The sequence below is a fragment of the Gekko japonicus genome, unplaced genomic scaffold (assembly GCF_001447785.1).
Source record: "Gekko japonicus isolate JY-2015 unplaced genomic scaffold, Gekko_japonicus_V1.1 scaffold2819, whole genome shotgun sequence".
NCBI classification, from domain to species: Eukaryota; Metazoa; Chordata; class Lepidosauria; order Squamata; family Gekkonidae; genus Gekko; species Gekko japonicus.
In genome coordinates, this window is record NW_015169871.1 from 40,709 (window position 1) to 61,137 (window position 20,429).

The window sequence follows — 20,429 nt, forward strand, 5'->3', positions numbered from 1 at the left end:
ATTATCTTTGTTTTCCTCTTTGTCTATGGTTGCCGTAAATGCGCAGATATATGTGGGAGTTTCACTGGTTTCACTGTGATTGATGTGCGCGTAAATTTATACAGATCGACCATCATTGAATTTATTTAATTGCTTGCTTTGGTAGTTAATGCACATGTTTTATGTTTCGCATTTTGCTTCTGAGTTTGTCACTTATCAGAAAGTATTCATTTTTTTTTCTAATTTGCTTTTCAGGACCCTTCAAACCAAAAATGTGGAAGAAAGAAGACCGTATCTTTCAGCAGTATGCCGTCAGAGAAGAAGATCAGTAGCGCGAGCGACTGCATCAGCTTCATGCAAGCTGGTTGTGAGCTCAAGAAAGTCCGACCAAGCTCCCGTATTTATAACAGGTTTTTTACTCTGGACACTGACTTGCAAGCGCTTCGCTGGGAGCCATCAAAGAAAGACGTTGAGAAGGCTAAACTCGATATTTCTGCCGTGAAAGAGATCCGGTTAGGTAAAAACACGGAAACGTTCAGGAACAATGGCCTCGCCGATCAGATTTCCGAAGACTGTGCCTTCTCCATAATTCATGGGGAGAATTATGACTCGCTAGATTTGGTTGCCAATTCAGCAGACGTGGCCAACATTTGGGTGTCAGGTTTGAGGTACCTGGTTTCTCGGAGCAAACAATCACTGGATTTGATAGAAGGTAGTCAGAACACGCCCCGTTTTGCCTGGCTTAGATCTGTGTTTGAAGAGGCAGATATTGACGGGAACGGGATCATGTTGGAAGATACAGCTGTGGAATTAATAAAACGACTGAACCCTGCCTTAAAGGAGTCCAAGATCAGGTTGAAATTTAAGGAAATCCAGAGGAGCAAAGAGAAACTAACAACCCGTGTCACAAAGGAGGAGTTTTGTGAAGCGTACACTGAACTGTGCACTAGACCGGATGTGTATTTTTTACTTGTGCAAATCTCTAAAAACAAAGAATGCCTAGACGCAAATGACCTCATGCTTTTTTTAGAAGCCGAGCAAGGAGTTATGCACATAACTGAGGAAATGTGTCTCGATATCATTCACAGGTATGAATTTTCTGAGGAAGGGCAGTTGAAGGGTTTTCTCGCAATTGATGGATTTACGCAATACTTGTTGTCCCCGGAATGTGACATCTTTGATCCTGAGCATCAAAAGGTTGTCCAAGACATGACTCAGCCTTTATCACATTACTACATCAATGCATCTCACAATACCTACCTAGTAGAAGACCAGGTACGAGGGCCAGCAGATATCAACGGTTATGTCAGAGCCCTGAAGATGGGCTGTAGAAGCATTGAGCTGGATGTTTGTGATGGTCCCGATAACGAGCCCATAATTTGCAACCGTAATAGCATGACCTCACCTATTACCTTTCGCTGTGTCATTGAGGTAATCAACAAACTAGCCTTTGTTTCTTCAGAATATCCTCTCATTCTCTGCTTGGGAAACCACTGTTCTATACAACAGCAGAAGGCCATGGTTCAGCAGATGAAGAAGGTCTTTGGACATAAGCTCTACACAGATTCTCCGTTATCATCAGAAGTGTACCTCCCGTCTCCGGAGAAACTGAAAATGAAGATCATCATTAAAGGGAAGAAGTTGCCATACGGTCAGGATTTGTTGGAGGGCGAGGTTACAGATGAGGATGAAGAAGCTGAAATTTCTCGAAGGATGTCGGAAGAGTCCTTGGGGGAACCAAAGACAACCTGGTTATGCAAGGGGCTCTCTGATATGGTATCGATATGCAAATCTGTCAAGTTCACTGGTTTTGAGAGTTCCATGAAAAGTCAGAACTATTGGGAAATCTGCTCCTTCAGTGAATCAGAGGCCAGTAAAATTTCAAATGAGTATCCGGAGGACTTTGTGAACTACAACAAGAAATTTCTGTCTAGAATATACCCTAGTGCCATGAGAATAGATTCCAGTAACTTAAACCCACAAGATTTTTGGAACTGTGGCTGCCAGATAGTAGCAATGAACTACCAAACGCCAGGACCAATGATGGATTTATATACTGGATGGTTTCTACAAAATGGGGGATGTGGCTATGTCCTTAGACCTTCTGTTATGCGGGAAGAGGTTTCATACTTCAGCGCAAATACAAAAGGCATTGTCCCGGGGGTCTCTCCTCAAGTTTTACATGTCAAAATCATCAGCGGTCAGAACTTTCCAAAGCCCAAAGGAGCATGTGCCAAAGGGGATGTCATAGATCCCTATGTGTGCATAGAAGTCCACGGTATTCCTGCAGACTGTGCAGAGCAGAGAACTAAAACAGTTCAGCAGAACAGCGACAACCCTATTTTTGACGAGAGCTTTGAGTTCCAGATAAATCTGCCGGAACTTGCCATGATCCGTTTTGTTGTACTGGACGACGATTATATTGGCGACGAGTTCATTGGCCAATATACCATCCCATTGGAGTGCCTACAGCCCGGGTATCGGCACGTACCTTTGCGCTCCTTTGTGGGAGACATCATGGAGCATGTGACGCTTTTTGTACACATTGCAATAACAAACCGAAGTGGTGGAGGGAAGGCCCAAAAGCGCAGTCTGGGGGTTAGAATAGGGAAGAAAGCAAGAAACTATAGCATGCTGCGGAACACCGGCCTTAAGACTATCGATGACATCTTCAAACCTGCGGTCCAGCCATTAGGAGAGGCAACTGACATGAGAGACAACATGCAGGTAATGGGAAGTTTTTGGCTTCCTTCTTTTTACCTCCTTCTTTATAGTTAAGAACTTGATTCAGGTTTAGAATAATGATTTTTGGTCATGAAAATGCAAAGCCCCGTGGCAAAGGTTGAAATACCTTTTTAGTAAATAAACGTTATGGTGATTTTGCCTTAGTGTTCCAAACTTCCACCATGTTCTGCTAGATTGGCAAACAACAGTGGGCTCATTCATGTACTTTTAAAATTGGTGATTCTTTACAGATACTGGGGCACTAGACTTTTGTGCATGCCATATGGTGGATATGGTATATTTGTAACCCAAGTCGTACATTCAAACACAAATCCGCTTTTGCTCAGGAACTAATTTTTATCTTTTAATTACAGGCATGTAATTCTTGGTACTTGGGGGGCAACCGTGGGAGGGCTTCTGGAGTTTTGGCCCCCACTGGTGGACCTCCTGATGGCACCTGGGTTTTCGCCACTGTGTGACGCAGAGTGTTGGACTGGATAGGCCATTGACCTGATCCAACATGGCTTCTCTTATGTTCTTATGTTCATTTATTTATCCCCTTGTAGCCACCATCAGGTGTGACCTGTGATTTTGTACAGGTACCGGTGGGAGGTGGGAAATATCTCACAGCCCCAATGGCTTCTACATGTTGAGTGGGTGTGTAAACAAGTCCAAAGTCAAATACAAGCTTGGATATATTGGGAATCAGGCGTCAAACATGCGGCCCGGGGGGCGGATCTGACCCCCGGAGGGCTTCTGTCAGGCCCGCAGTGGAACTGGCAGCCTTCTGCTTCTTCTTCCAGTTCTGCTGCGGCTGCGTCATCGTAGGTTTGCAGTTTACAGATACACACCTGAGCAGCATACTCAAGATTGCAACAGCACAGACATTTTGATGGAATAATTCAGAGCAAGAGGTGTCAGTTATCAGGCACTGTTAAATAAACAAAATATTGCAAGAGTGCTAATGTTTATAGTATTGCATTTATGCATCTGTGTTTTATTGTATTTTAACTTGTTGTACGCCGTCTTGAGCCTGCCTGTGCAGTCAAGGCGGGATATAAATTGAAAATATTAAATAAATAAAATAAAACATGTGCGGAAGAGGGGAACCCCCCCCCCGAAACAATAGGGACACACAAGTGCCAAAAATAAGAATGTGGATGTGCAAAATGCAGAATGCCTTAGGCACTGAATTGGTCAAGTGCATTTTAAGAACAGGGGTGCACATTCCCCTCTAGTTATTATAACTAATAACATTAGTTATTGCAATCCAGTAGTTACAGGCAATCCAGTAGTTACAGATCTCATTGACAATCAGCATTTCTCTAGCAATCTAACGAAGCAAGTTTTGACTCTTTTTTTATTATAAACATTTTATTAAAGTCTTTGAAGAAAATAGTACACAATTTTCCAAGTTAGAAAACAGAGAAACATGAACATCCAAAGAATTTACAACTGTTAATACATAATAATAATGCAGATATAATAATTAATACTATGTGTAGAATCTATAACATTTGTCTTAAACTGTGAGGTATTGTAACACTATACTGTACGAGTGACCCTTTACATTAGAATACATCTCTTTAACAATGATTCAAGTCATAAAAAATAAAAATTAGAAAATTAGAAAATTAAGTTTCAAATCCACTTGTGAAATTGAGACCAATCAGGTGAAATAAACTGTTATTGTGATAAATAGTCCAAAACTGGGAACCATTTTCCAGTGAATGACGCATGTAGTGACGAGTGAACATTTGAGTGTATTTTAACTGAGACAGAATCCATAAGGAAATGAGACCATAATTTCCTATACCATACCTCAATGCTTGTTGGTTTTGCATCTTTCCAGTGGGATGCTAAAGCTTGAAAGCTTATACCCCAAAATCTTGTTGCTCTCTAAGATGCTAATGGACTCAAATCTAGCATAATTTCTTCTTTTGAGGAAATGGTTAAATAATGTACTCGTGAAAAGAAGGCCTGACCAGAACGAGAAATAAGTATTAATATTGCAGAAAGATGAAAGGTTTCCTCTCTCTTTTTTAAAACTTCAGTAAGACTATAATTACTTCCCTACACACAGATGTTCCATTCATTTTGTGTCCTGGCTGGATTATAATTGTACGCCGCAAAATGCAAGGTTCAGTTGCCAAATTGTATAATTTTGGATTGATGCGGTTCAGGTGGCCCTCAGTACTAATGCCCATAATGAATATTGGACGCTCTCCAGAACGGTCGCTGAACTTGTGCAACAAGCCGCAAAATGCCGCACCACAACAAGAAGGGGTTTAGAAAGGTAGTGAATGCTAGTAATGAAAACCTTTTGAGATATGCTTCTGCTAGACTAGTACTGTCATACAGAACAATATAGGTCGTCTGGCTTCTGTCCGTTAGGAATTCTTCAGTTCTCTTGTATGCCTGATTTGAGAAGCCAAATGTAGCACACCGGCTGGGCATGGGGGTCTGCACAGAGCTTGCCAGTCTTCCTGTTCTGGAGCAAAACGTGAGGCAGCCCTATATGGTTGGTGGGCTTCGTGATGGGGATCTGTCATGATCCCCTGTGGGTTGCCACCTTCGTCTGCCACCACTCTGGACTTAGGGTCCCTTGGGAAGGCCCATAGTACCCTCCCAAGCCCAATCAAAATTCCCCTTTTAAGCCGAGAAATATAGGCATGATGACCAGGCAGAGGACATTGAACAAATGGTTTATTAATACAGTAATGGAGCACTGAAAACAAGAGAAGGTGCATATAATATATAACAGTGTCTAAAGGTAAAATAAAACAAATCTAACACAGCTACCGATTTCTCTATACTGGTTACTGTTCCAGGCCCACAGTCTTTTATACCAGGGCTGTACCTGTATTCACTCTGTCCCAAGTAAGGGATCTTTCCCCCAGACCAGACTGTCCTGTCAGTTTAGCTCTGTGAGGAAAAAGAACTGCAGAAGAGAAAAGAACACAGTTTCACAGCCCACAAAGCTTAAGTCCCAATCTCCTCACACAATCCCTGGACACCAATTGGCTACAACCGTCGCTAAGCATTGTAGGGATTGTAGGCTGTCAGCTTTCCACTCCCACACAGGTCTCCTGGGGGCCTAGGTCTCTAGGCCTTGTCTCCCAGTCCTACACAGATCATGACAGGGTCTCACGTAGAATAAGACAAATCAACATAGGGGGACTATTTGATTAGCAAATAGGTGCCCAGTCATAAGTAGCCAATACAAAGTGTAATTGTTTGCATTTCTATTCCACTTTTTTTTCAAGTCTTCAGTCATTTTTCTTACTGTTGTCCAGAATACTCTCACAGTTGTCTAGCAAAGGGGATCCAGATTCATAAGATGTGTAGGCTCACCTATATCCACATTTCAGGTGTCATCTAAGCACTGTTGGACTGACTGGACATGTTTTTGTACTGATGGGAGCCAGTTTGGTGTCGTGGTTAGGAGCATGGAGTCTAATCTGGGAGAACTGGGTTTGAGTCCCCACTCCTCCACCTGAAGCTAGCTGGGTGACCTTGGGTCAGTCATGGCTCTCTTGGAGCTGGTCTCTCAGGAACAGTTCTCGAAAGAGCTCTCTCAGCCCCACCTACCTCACAGAGACATCTGTTGTGGGGAGGGGAAGGGAAAGGAGATTATTGTAAACTGCTCTGAGTGACGGGTGGGATATAAATCCAATCTCCTCCCCTCCTCCTCCTCCTCCTCCTCCTCTTCTTCTCATTTTCTGGTGGGCAGACTGGATATGCTTGCTGAAGGTTCCACTTGAACATCCAGGTCACGAGTGTGCCCCACCCCATTATAGCTATATAAAATGTACTGTAGTGACATTCTGCTGAAAGTATAAAACCAATGCTTTTTCCCCCCTCAACAGAATGCAATTGTATCCGTTAAAGAGCTCTGTGGACTCCCACCGATCACCAGTCTGAAGCAGTGCATTTTGACCCTGTCATCGCGGCTGGTGAACACTGACAACGCCCCTTCAGTGGCTCTCAACATGAAAGACAACTTCCCTTACCTGGAACCTTTGGGGACACTATCTGATGTACAGAAGAAGGTTCTAGCTGCATATGACCTGGTAGGAGCTTGTTGAGTTTTTTTCATTAGATCAGAAAAGGACAGGGATCACCAATGTGGTCCCTGAGGGCACCATGGTGTCCACCAATACCTTTCCGGGCACCAACCAAGTATTTTTAGAAAGTGGGTGGGAACCACATGGGGCTCTTTGACCAGCACAGTTTCTGATTGGCCATTGGAGTTTTGATTGGCTGTGCAGATTAAAATAATTGTTTCAATGACAGCTGCCACTACAGTGTTGGTTTTATTCTCTTTTTCTCCCTCTCCCCTCTTTCCCAGGGAATTTTAAAAATTTTCCTTCTTTTCCCCTGCACTTGAGCTTCCTCTGTGTGTGGCTCCACTTACTGCAGCAGCCATGTTGTGTTTGTCTCCACCTCTTGTGGCAGACATCTTTCCCTTTAAATGGCTTTTGCAAAGCAAAGCCATGTGCGAAGAACCTGGAAATGGTGCAAGTTCATCTGGAAAGTGGATGAACTCGCGCTGCTTCTGCAAATGAAGCTGAGCCTGAACAAAAGCCGAATAATATTGGCTTTTATTCGGGCTCAGCTAGATTGGTAGCCAAATCAGATTAGAGAATCTGATTCAGCTGAATAAATACCCGAAAAATACTGATAAGGTATTTATTGGGTATTTATTTGGCTCGGTATATACCAAGCACACACCCCTATTTGTAACCCTAAAGAACTATGCAGGCTTCCCCCTACTCTCTCAGAGATACTGGTTTCATGGCATGTTTCCCCATATACTTGAGAATGCTTTAAAGGTTGAGCTACAGCTAATAAAATTTGTATCTTATACAGTGTACACAATAATGTAATTAAAAACATAGGGCCTGAATATCAGGCTGCATTAAAAGTAACCAAGAACCAGCTTTTCATAAGCTTTTATAAATCCCTCATACAAAGCTGATGATAAATACCAAATGACCAACACAGGACCATACACGTTTTGGTCTTCTTCAGTGGTCAGTAGTATATAACATAGTTTTTAGAAATACATCTGGAAAATAAACAGTATATATCAACCCTGACCAGGTGATGTTATCTCATATATTGTGTGGTCTGAAGTGTGTATCTGATGAAGTGTGCATGCACACGAATTAAACTTTGTTGGTCCTAAAGGTGCCACTGGACTCAGACTTTGTGTGGTTCGATGTTAACTTATAAAGCAAACCGTGGGTCCTGTCACACAGTAACTATGCTCGCGCATAAAACGTCCATTGATATTATAATCTGGTACAGAATTTCAAGCATTTCCGGACATGTGTGTCATCAACTACCAATAAAATACAGTGGCACATTTATTGTCATCTGGTCAGCTATGTGATGGAAGGAAAGGGTGATGCAGTATTGCCCATGCGATACTTGAAATGCCGGTGGCATCAGTACCTTGCTTCCTAGTTTCTCGCTTTTTAGGACAGCTTCTACTTTGCCTAAGTGTCATAGAACAGGCCCTAACGACCATAGTTCTAATCTAATAACTGTCCTGACCATGTGAGAGAACACTCATCACCCTCCCGTGAGGGTGTGCATGTCCTTTGGCCTGGGCTTCCATAGCAGGATGAGGGCAATGGGCACGTGGAGGCCTCAGTACTTATATTTTGGGGTTGCTTCCCCCCTTAAAAATGTTTTTGAAAAGCATTATTTTTCTGCACACCCCGGAGGCTTCCCCAGGTATGCCGATAAACTTTGTTGGTCCTAAAGGTGCCACTGGACTCAGACTTTGTGTGGTTCGATGTTAACTTATAAAGCAAACCGTGGGTCCTGTCACACAGTAACTATGCTCGCGCATAAAACGTCCATTGATATTATAATCTGGTACAGAATTTCAAGCATTTCCGGACATGTGTGTCATCAACTACCAATAAAATACAGTGGCACATTTATTGTCATCTGGTCAGCTATGTGATGGAAGGAAAGGGTGATGCAGTATTGCCCATGTGATACTTGAAATGGGGAGGAGAAGCTGCACATGCCGGTGGCATCAGTACCTTGCTTCCTAGTTTCTCGCTTTTTAGGAGCAGCTTCTACTTTGCCTAAGTGTCATTGAGCAAACTTCAGAGGACGGCGGAAGACAGGAAGGCCTGGCGTGATCTGGTCCATGGGGTCGCGAAGAGTCGGACTCGACTGTGCCACTGAACAACAACAACATAGAACAGGCCCTAACAACCATAGTTCTAATCTAATAACTGTCCTGACCATGTGATAGAATACTCGTCACCCTCCCGTGAGGGTGTGCATGTCCTTTGGCCTGGGCTTCCATAGCAGGATGAGGGCAATGGGCACGTGGAGGCCTCAGTACTTATATTTTGGGGTTGCTTCCCCCCTTAAAAATGTTTTTGAAAAGCATTATTTTTCTGCACACCCCGGAGGCTTCCCCAGGTATGCCGAACCCCTCTGCCTTGTCCCTGATAGCCCTGTTCTGCTGTCTTACTGGTTGACGTAGGACTGCCTTCTTCATAGTTAGGGTTAGAGAGGGCCACGAGGAATCCAGATGATTTGGAAACTTCCTCCACCCCACATCATATATATAGAGTGTGGGAGACTTTCTACCATCACCATATTTTGTAATCTGAAAGAGCGCAAATGTGGATCTGTAGCTCTCCTGACAAAAATAGGCAATCGTATCACTAAAATCTGCCTCCATTCCCGAGGACTGGAAGGTAGCTAATGTAACCCCCCACTGTGCAACACGGGGTGTTGGACTGGATGGGCCGTTTGCCTGACCCAACATGGCTTCTCTTGTATTCCTATGTCTGGGGCAGTGATGCTCTGTCTTCTTGGTGCTTGGGGGGCAAGAGTGGGAGGACCTCTGGAGTTCTGGCCCTGCCTGTGGACCTCCTGGTAGTCCCTTGATTTTTGGCCACTGTGTGACACAGTGTGCTGGACTGGATGGGCCGTTGGCCTGATCCAACATAGTTTCTCTTTTGTTCCTATGTCTGGGGCTGTGTTGCTCTGTCTTCTTGGTGCTTGGGGGGCAAGAGTAGGAGGACTTCTGGAGTTCTGGTCCTGCCTGTGGACCTCCTGGTAGCCCCTGGATTTTTGGCCACTGTGTGACACAGAGTGTTGGACTGGATGGGCCATTGGCCTGATCCAACATGGCTTCTCTTATGTTCTTATGTCTGGGGCAGTGATGCTCTGTCTTATTGGTGCTTGGGGGGGCACAGTGGGAGCGCTTCTGGAGTTTTGGCCCTGCTGGTGGGCGTCCTGATGGCCCCTGGGTTTGGGCTACTGTGTGACTCAGTGTGTTGGACTGGTTGGGCCATTGGCCTGATCCAGCTCTTCTGTTCTTATGTTCTTAATGATTAACTGGAAAGGGTTTTCCTTTTATCATACATGGAATCTGCCTTCAGTCCCTGTCAGAAAGGCAGACTATAAAATAACTCTAATAATACCTTCTCTGTGGGTGGCCTGGCTTTCCTGTTGTCATGCTAGGCACGTGCCACCTTGCCATATTGTTAGACACAAAATAATGAGAGGCATTTGTCCGGTGTTAAAAGTGCTTTTCGTAATTTTGTGCTTAAACATCACAGTAAGGGGGCGACATAATTAATTCTTTTTGATAATCTGGCATAAAATGGTGAGCAATTAGACGAAGTCTGTCCTTCTAGGTGCAACGATTAAACTAGCTGTAACAATTTTCTGTCTGGGTCGTTGGGGTTTAATCTGTGCGGGGAGTCTTCGTGGGGATATCGGCTTTTAGAGAAACGCTTTTCGCCCACTGCTTAATGGCGCATGGAGCGCTCTGATGTTTCACGAGAACCGAAGGCAGCTGCTCTGGGACCCCTAGAAATGGTCTCGAAAACAATCAACTGCCTGTTGTGTTGCTTCTCTCCCGTGTTTGCAGATCGACTAGACAAAGGCCATTTGTGTGGTGTTTGTTTTCTTTCCTCTGGGTGATTATATCCGCCACTGCCGACTGCTGCCACAATGGCCTTTACATCTCGATCCGAAAGCTTAAGGTTAAACTGATACAGCCCCATGGGGAAACCGGATGTTCTTGCACAAAGCATATTACCACTACATAATGAAAGATCCTTCCGTGCTGAAGAGTACTGCTTGATTTAAATGGGAAACGAAAATTCCTACCAGATCGAACTCACAGGACCAGAAGCAGATCCAGCCTCATACAAGTCCCATGCAATGTAGTTGAGTTCAAGCACAGACTGAATGTTCTGTTATTAAAACCACTTAAAAGTAGAGTTGCCAGACCTCCTGGTGGAGCTGGGGGTCCCCCATTTCCAGGCCTCACCGCCCAGCTGCCAGTGAGGGGAACTTACTCGGAAAAAGAGGGAGGCTCTTCAGACGTGCAGGACGTGCTCACGTCACTACTCATGTGAGCGGGAAGTGACGTCGTCACATCGGGGATGTCGGAGCGACACTCTGGTATTTGGGCAGAAACTCTATGGTAGAATCCAAATTAATCATAAAGTTTTTGCCCAAATACCAGAGCGTCATCCTGACGTCCCTGACATGACAACATCACTTCTGGGTCATGTAGGCACCTCATGCAGACCTGGCTGGGAGGGCTTCTCCTGCAGTGTGGTTTAAACTGTGCTGCAGGAGAAGCTGGCCCCAGGATCTGTGTGTGGTGGGGAGGCAAGAGAGAATCAGCTGGGGCAGCAGAATTTGAGAGCTCCGCACCATCCTGGCTCCTCTTGCAGCTCGGTTTAAACTGAGCCGCAAGAGGAGCCTACCGGACATTCGGTATAGCTGAATATACCTGAATAACAGCCAAAAAACCTCGGCTTTATTCAGGCTCAGCTATACTGCTAGCCGATCAGATTCTCTGATCTGTTTTTGACTTAAATAACACCTGGAAAATACCTGTAAGGGATTTTTGGGGTATTTTTTCGTCTCGGTTTATGCCGAATACACACCCCTAGTTGCTACACAGAGGCAGGCAATGGCAAACCACGTCTGTCCATCTCTTACCTTGAAAACCCTATGTGGTTGCCATAAACTGGCTGCAACTTGATGACACTTTCTGACCCCACAGCATGAGGCTAATCCCTGCCCCCTGCCACACGTATTCAAGGCCACTTCTCCACCCAGGACATCTAGGCGGCTGTGTCGGGGCAGTATATTGCTGATATGGTTTAACTGTCTCCTTGCTGCCGGCTGTGTAATGGATTATCTCCTCCAGGATATGCACCGTCATTGGCCAAATCCACTCCGTGCCCTCCGGCACTTGCTCCCAGCCCCCCAGATACGTGGGAGGAGATATTGGGTTTATGATATGCCTAATGTTCCCTCCCAGACCTATGGCTGGTCTGAACGTCATCCCAATTGATTGTTTATAGTTGGTTACATGCAATCCTCCCTCTATGCTGTGGAGTCCTGTGAGCAAAAGTGGTGAGTGAGCGATTTGGCCGCTGCAGAAATTAGTTTCCTCTGGAGCCACCCTTCCTGGGCTGAGACAACAATGTGTTAGCCGGAGTCTAAAAAACTGTGAGCTGGCTCACAGTAACTCAACTCAGAGGGAACACTGGTTACAGGTCTCCTTTGTTATCTGATGAAAGCTCTCCCCCAACAGCTTTGTTGGTCTGTGAGGTGCTACCAGAGTTGATCTAGTCGTTGACTCTTACCTCTCAGGCCTGTGTCAATTAATACATTTTTGGCACAATTAAAGTAGTAAAAATGGAATTATGCTCCCTGAGGGGATAGACACGTGAATCTATGACCTTGCAGCTATTTTGTTCATGAGGAAGAAAGTAATTAAGACTGTGACCCCCAATTATGTGGAAGAGCTGCTAGGGGATGTCAACGTGACTTTAATAGGAGATAATCCCTTGAAAATGCATAAGAACATAAGAGACGCCAATGTTGGATCAGGCCAAAGGCCCATCCAGTCCAACACTCTTGTCACACGGTGGCCAAAAATACCAGGGGCCATCAGGAGGTCCACCAGTGGGGTCAGGACACCAGGAGCCCTCCCTTCCTTTTATGTCAGCTTTGCTGCCCAGGGGGTGGGGAGGTTGGTTGTCTTCTAATTGCCTTTGCATTCCTTCTGTGCTTCTTTGCTGCTACAACACTTATCTATAAGTATTGCAGGTGGGGATGCTGATGTCTGGTTTTCTTGGGAACCGTGAGAGAGTGTTTCGTTCCCAGCTTCAGCGCTAAACGGCCGAAGCTCTTTCTCCCACGCACAGGAGGGTGGCTCATTGGCCAGGGCAGTGGGGTAGTGGTTTGGTGTAGTGCCAGTTTGGTGTAGTGGTTAAGTGCGCGGACTCTAATCTGGGAGAACCGGGTTTGATTCCCCACTCCTCCACTTGCACCTGCTGATGTGACCTTGGGCAAGCCGTAGCTCTAATAAGAGCTGTCCTTGAAAAAGAGCAGTTCTCTCAGAGCTCTCTCAGCCCCGCCTACCTCCCAGGGTGTCTGTTGTGGGGAGGGGAAGGGAAAGGAGTGTGTAAGCCGCTCTGAGACTCCTTTGGGTAGTGAAAGGCGGGGTAGAAATCCAATCTCTTCTTCTTCTTCTGGGGGGGGGTTTGCATACGAATACCCTATATCCTATTATGCCCCATGGGCAGCCGTATAGCTCTTCAATAAAGTATTACCTTTCCCGAAAGCATGTACTACGTTGTTGGCAGGGGGTTCTGGCATTTTATCCGTTCTAACCCAACCCCTTAGCAATTTCATGGAGTGCCCACGAGTTCTTGTATTGTGGGAAAGGGAGAAAAGTACTTCTTTCTCCACCTGCTCTATCCCATGCATAATCTTATAAACCTCGATCGTGTCAACCCTCAGTCGTCGTTTCTCCAAGCTAAGGAGCCCTAAGCGCCTTAACCTTTCCTCATAGGGAAAGTGTTCCAACCCTTTTATCATTCGAGTTGCCCTTTTCTGCACTTTTTCCAAAGCAATAAATATGACAGTTTTGGAATAAACAAATCAGCTGCCTCGGGATCGAAACTCCTCTTGCCTGTGAACCTGCCTGGGTAAGACGAAGAAGAGATTGGATTTATACCCCGCCCTTCACTCGGAGTCTCAGAGCGGCTTACGAACTCCTTTCCCTTCCCCTCCCCACAACAGACACCCTGTGAGGTAGGCGGGGCTGAGAGAGCTCTTTCCAGAACTGCTCTTGAGAGAACAGCTCTGACAGAACTATGGCTTGCCCAAGGTCATCCAGCAGCTGCAAGTGGAGGAGTGGGGAATCAAACCCAGTTCTCCCACAGTAGAGTCCGCGCACTTCACCACTACACCAAACTGAATGATGGGACTCATCAGTGTGCACTTACTTTACAAACTGTCCACGTATAACTAAATAGTGATGCTTTGTATTCTTCTAGGGCTGGTTGAACGGTCGTATTATGCTTTGTATTCTTCTAGGTCGAGTTAGAACGGAAAAAAGGAAGTACTTCTTCACCCAAAGAGTGATTAACACATGGGATTCACTGCCACAGGAGGTGGTGGCGGCTACAAGCATGGACGGCTTCAAAAGGGAATTAGATAAGCATATGGAGCAGAGGTCCATCAGTGGCTATTAGCCACAAGGTATAGATAGGGGCTCCGGGGCAAGTGATGCTCTGTCATCTTGGTGCTTGGGGGGGGGGTCAACAGTGGGAGGGCTTCTAGTTTCCTGGCCCCACTGCTGGACCTCCTGATGGCACCTGGTGTTTCTGGCCACTGTGTGATACAGAGTGTTGGGCTGGATGGGCCTTTGGCCTGATCCAACATTGGCGTCTCTTATGTTCTTATGTTCTTAAGGTATTGTCTACCACTGTGAATGGAAGGAAACTGGATGGAATGACTCTTTGATAACATTTCCTTGCTGTGCAGCGGCCCCAAACATAAACTTAGACTGGTGTACCTTTTGCTGGGAGATGACTAATAGTTAGGTCGTGGGCCGCTGAGTCTCCTTTTGGAGGGGGCCGTGGCTCAGTGGAAAAGAGGCTCTGCTTTGCAGGCAGAAGGCCCCAGGCTCAGTTCTCAGGATCTCCCATTAAAGGGATCAGGCAGTGGTGGTGGGAAGCGCCATCAACTCACAGCTGACTGATGACGACCCTGTAGGGTTTCCAAGGCAAGAGACATTCAGTGGCAGTTTGCCATGGCCTGTCTCCGTGTCACGACTCCAGTATTCCTTGGAGGTCTCCCACCCAAATACTACCCAGGGCCGATCCTGCTTAGCTTCCAAGATCTGATGTGATCGAGCTAATCTGGGCTATCAACATCAGGGAGATCAGGTAGCTGGTGAACGGAAGGGCCTTTACCAGTTTGGTGTCGTGGTTAAGTTGTTGTTGTTCAGTCGCACAGTCGAGTCCGACTTTCCGCAACCCCATGGGCCACATCACGCCAGGCCCTCCTGTCTTCCGCCGTCCTCTGAAGTTGGCTCAATTTCATGTTCGTTGCATCGATGACACTGTCTAACCATCTCATCCTTTGCCGTCCCCGTCTTCTTTGACCTTCAGTCTTTCCCAGCATCAGGGTCTTGTGTAATAAAATGTAATTTAAAAAATGTAATTGAACCCCCCCTCCCCAAAGAAAACAGAAGTTGTCCTGTTGCTGTTTAGAATGTACTCATTTTTTAAAAAATGGGTACCATCCAACCAACATTAATCAGCTAAAATCTGGACACTGGTTACAGTTTGGGCCTGTGCGTGCAGAATTGTATGTGTCTATTCCCGGTTCGAACCTCACTCTTCTGCATGGACATTCAGAAGTGGGGCAAGCATGCTGGGAGAACAGGCGTGCCTTCATTCTCCATCATGCATACCAGAGCAACTAGGGAACATATCAGAACTTGTCCAGGTTTACTGTATTTACTTGGAAGAAAGATGACCCTGAAAGTAGGATGACCCACTTTAAAATGTTATATACAAAAAAAATAATTGTTATTGTACCTAACTGTAACTTCTATGCAATGTAAGACAAACCCTACTTTTTTGGGATGGTGTACGTGCAAAAAACCCTAGTCTTGCTTTTGAGTAATGACTATAAGTCCCAGTAATTTCCATGGAGTGAATTAAGTTCATGTATAACTCTCCCCCATTGTAATCAATGGTATCTAAACATAGTTAAGCTTGTTTGGATTATGGTCAATTTGCTTTGCAAGAATATCATTTCATACATTATTATGGAATACACCCAAAAGATAGTGTAGCGGATGTGGAATCCATAGATTTTGATTCAGAACTGTCCACAGTTCTGCTCTTGGATGCATTAAATTTCAAAAAATAATTTATATTTATAATATATTCCACTGAATGCTGGCTAGCAGTAGCAGCTGAACAGCCTGAGCTCATTACAGCTCAAATGTTAACCAGCATTGGCCATGGTTATTTATTTATTTATTTCATTATATTTGTACCCCGCCCTCCCCACGAGCGGGCTCAGGGCGGCTTACAACAAGGCACAAAGTGCATACAATATAAAATAGGTAAAACAGTTAAAATTCCGTTCAATCAGGATGCAGGAATAGGAGTGTTGGGCTGGATGGGCCGTTGGCCTGATCCAACATTGGCTTCTCTGATGCTCTTATGTTCTTATGACTAAACCAACCCATAAGAACATCAGGGGCGGAGAGCGGATTGTTCCATTGTGATGCATTCAATAAATACACCAGGACCTTGATAGACCAGTGATCTAATTCAGGTATACTACAGTTTCCTGTGTAGACGTCTGTGACTTCGCTGAAAACTTTTATCTTGATTAGCCCGACAGGAGCCATTTGGAACAGTTTACTCTGGAGTAAGTGCTGTTGAACAGGGTTGCCAGGCTCCCGGAGTTATCGCTGATCTTCAGACTACATCGATTGCTTGTTTATTATTTATTTAAAACATTCGCCCCACTTCTTCCAGAGAAAATGGCTGTTTTGGAAGGTGGACTGTTCGGCATTATACTCCACCACGGTATTCCCCAACCCCGGAGCTGGCTTCCCTACATTGAAAGCATGCATAAGATTGCAACTTGAGACGGTTATTTGTGCACAGGGTTAGGTCCACGATGTTGAGGGTGTCACCCTCCTGCCTCTGTTCCCCTCTGACGCTCCAGCTTGTCTTCCCTCGGTTGTCACAATCAGTGTTCCCTCTAAGCTGAGTTAGTGTGAGCTAGCTCACAGTCTTTCCCCAACCCCGGAGCTGGCTTCCCTACTTTGAAAGCATGCATAAGATTGCAACTCGAGACGGTAATTTGTGCACAGAGTTAGGTCCACAATGTTGAGGGTGTCACCCTCTTGCCTCTGTTCCCCTCTGACCACAGCTTAGAGGGAGCCTTGGCCACAATTCTATCTAATGCAAAGCAAATGTTCATTTGTTTGACTTGATAATTCCTCAAGTACTTTGTCTTAGGGAGGGAAGACTCAGTTTCCGGAATGTGTGAACAGGGTCTTTTCAGTGTATGCGGTATTCCGACGGGTCGTGTGGATTCCAGCCCGAGGGATGCAGGGCTGAGAAAGGGTCATCGTTTAAATGTCTTCTTTTCCCTTGACAGATGATTCAGGAGAGCAAGGTCCTTATCGAAACCGCAGACGCCGTTTATGACAAGATTGTTCAGTGCCAGAAAGCAGGTAACCCATTTTCTTTACAAAGACATCTAAGGTGTAACTTTAGATAATCCTCTGGCCTCTTTTCGTACTGCAGAAAAAGGCTGACATTTTTCTCCTTGTTGAACAGGTCGGTTTACCACTACAGTGAGAGTCCTCCAGGCCCGTAGCTATGGTGGGGCTTTTGGGGCTACGCACCCCTCTCTTAAAGGCACAGCCTCACGAGAATTTCTCCCCAAATCCCCCCGCTGGCGCGGCGAATCCACCTGGAAACCCTACCTCGACTTGGTTGAGGATTATCGGGTTTGACTAATGTAAACATTCAGCCTGAAGTCTTCTCACCCTCCCCCAATCTCCCATCTTTCTTCTGCTCCGTTTCCTTCGCCCCATACTTACCTGCTGACAGTAGCAGCATAGATCAAGAGGGCTGTAACCCTTCCCGGCACGTGGAATGCAGAAACATGTCCTGGGAACCTCTGCCATGTAGTTTCCGTGGCATCTGAATGCTCAGTAGGGACTTTCGGTCCCCAGGAAACTACATTTCCCAGGATTCCTTGTGCCCAGATGCTATCATAAGCATGCTCAGCAACATTCCATATATACATGAAGTCAGGGGTCGTTTCGTAGAAAAAGAGCTAGGGGAACTCATTAGCATAACTCATTAGCATATGCCACACCCCCTGACATCACCGGAAGTGTGTCATAAGGCCACACACCCTGACATCACCGGAAGTGTGTCATAAGGCCACACACTTCGCCCCCAACGGTCCCGGCCGCCACCGCTGGCCTTGCAGCTCCACTGCCGAGCCCCATGAGGGGCTCGGCGGTGGACCTGCAAGACCGGCGGGAGTGCAAGGAAGCCCCGCGAAGGCCCTCCCTGACCCCAGGCAGGCAGGGGTGGGAAGAGGCAGGGAGGAAGCAACTTACCCTCCCTCTTCTGCCTCCTCCTGGCTGAATGAGGGTCAGAAACGGGGCGGCCGGAAGCAGGGGGCGGGGCTTTGTCATGTGCCCCCCCCCGTACCTCACCCGGGGGAACTGCGATCCCCCGCGATCCCCCCCGAAATGACCTCTGCATGAAGTCCTAGAAGAAGTGGTTACCAAGGAACCTGGCCACCCCTACTTGAATACTCAGGTGTCAAAGGAAACCTACATGACCCAGGGATCCTTGGTGATCTGAGCATGCTCAGAATAGCAGTAGATATATTAGAGGATCTTCTCAGGAGAGCGGTGCTCAGTTTGTAGCACAGGGTTGCCATCTCTGGGCTGAGGAAGACCTGAAGATTTTGGAGGTGGAGCTTGGAGAGGGCAGAGTTTGGGGAGGGACCTCAGCTGAGTCCATTGCCGTACACTCCACCCTCCGAAGCAGCCATTTGCTTTAGGGGAATTGATCTCTGTCCCCTGGAGATCAGTTGTCATGGCAGATCTTCAGGTGCCACCTGGAGGTTGGTAACCTTGTTAAAGCGCTGCCGACACTTCATGAGCTGGAGAATTTGGTGTTCCAGCACATGTAAAAGCCAACTTTGGGCGATGCCACTAGTTCCAGTTTAGCGGGGCACTCTATGAAACAGTCGGCTGACGAACCCAGAAGCTGAGTGATTCGTTGATCTTGACTGCGCAGAACTTTCGTTCGAGCTGCATTCGCGTGTTTGCATCACACATTAGAGATGACCTCCATTAGAAAGTAGCACTGGGTTATTGGAACTAATTTTAGAATGAATCCAGTTAAAGGAGCGCGGGCCTCTGCAATAGAGTGGCTTCCTTCATTAAAGCCTTGCTTAAATTGGCTTCATTAGATGTAGGAATTGGATCCATATGCCTGTAGAAACTGATTGAGCCTAAGCTGACGTAAGTAAGTCTGAAACCATTTAAGTGCAATAAATATTTAGAATTTCCAGGGAAATGGGAATGTCATCCCATTTAAGTCTTTGCAAGGTGGGTCAAGGCCCCCCCACATCTTTGAGGAAAGTGGCGGGTCACATGGCTCAGCCATCTGATCTGCTAATTAGTGTCTTTAGCCCTTCAGGGGGCTGACCTGGGGGCTGCCTGGTGATTTCCTGTGTCTGCTTCCAGGACCCAGACACAGTCAGTGGTCTAGCTCTTACATGCTGAAATCTCCCCCACAGAGAGTAGTCCAACACCTCCTGGAAGAAATAGCAATGAACTTCTCCTTGTGGTTCTTATGAGTGTGTTTGTGTGGGGGCTACTTTTTGGTCCACTTCATTACATAAGTGTACAGACTGGCCCAGCGGCCATGGCTGTATGGAGAAAGCAATCTATATACGGATGATGTCACATACTTTTCTGGTATACCAATTTGTAGGACACCTGTGGCCTGTAGAGTTGGCCACCTTCCTTCTTCACCCAAAGAGTGATTAACAGATGGAATTCACTTCCACAGGAAGTGGTGGCGGCTACAGGCATGGACGACTTCAAGAGGGAATCAGATAGGCATATGGAGCAGAGGTCCATCAGTGGCTATTAGCCACAAGGTATAGATAGGGGCTCTGGGGCAAGTGATGCTCTGTCTTCTTGGTGCTTGGGGGGGGTCAACAGTGGGAGGGCTTCTAATGCCCTGGCCCCACTGGTGGACCTCCTGATGGCACCTGGTATTTCTGGCCACTGTGTGACACAGAGTGTTGGACTGGATGGGCCATTGGCCTGATCCAACATTGGCTTCTCTTATGTTCTTATGTTAGGTATTGATAGGAACTCTCAGTCTGGGGCAAGGGATGCTCTGTATTCTTGGTGCTTGGCGGGGCAACAGTGGGAGGGCTCCTAGTGTCCTGGCCCCACTGCTGGACCTCCTGATGGCATCTGGTATTTTTGTCCACTGTGTGACACAGAGTGTTGGACTGGATGGGCCATTGGCCTGATCCAACATTGGCTTCTCTTATGTTCTTATGTTAGGTATTGATAGGAACTCTCAGTCTGGGGCAAGTGATGCTCTGTATTCTTGGTGCTTGGGGGGGGGCAACAGTGGGAGTGGTCCTGGTGTCCTGGCCCCACTGCTGGACCTCCTGATGGCACCTGGTATTTTTGGCCACTGTGTGACACAGAGCGTTGGACTTGATGGGCCATTGGCCTGATCCAACATTGGCGTCTCTTATGTTTTTATGTTCTTAAGATCTCCTGTAATTACAACTGATCTGCAGACTACAGGGATCAGTTCCTCTGG

General features: G+C 46.4%; 1 protein-coding gene across 1 annotated transcript in view; it reads left to right on the forward strand.

Annotated features, from left to right (window-relative positions):
• The first annotated feature begins 257 nt into the window (after positions 1-257).
• The window catches only part of PLCL1 (phospholipase C like 1), a 56,632-nt gene continuing 36,460 nt past the window's right edge, over positions 258-20,429 (forward strand). Inside the window, exons 1-3 of the mRNA XM_015417438.1 lie at positions 258-2,706; positions 6,573-6,776; positions 17,203-17,278. Of these exons, the coding sequence (XP_015272924.1) occupies positions 286-2,706; positions 6,573-6,776; positions 17,203-17,278 (2,701 nt within the window). The 5' untranslated portion in view covers positions 258-285. The remainder of the gene's footprint in view (positions 2,707-6,572; positions 6,777-17,202; positions 17,279-20,429) is intronic.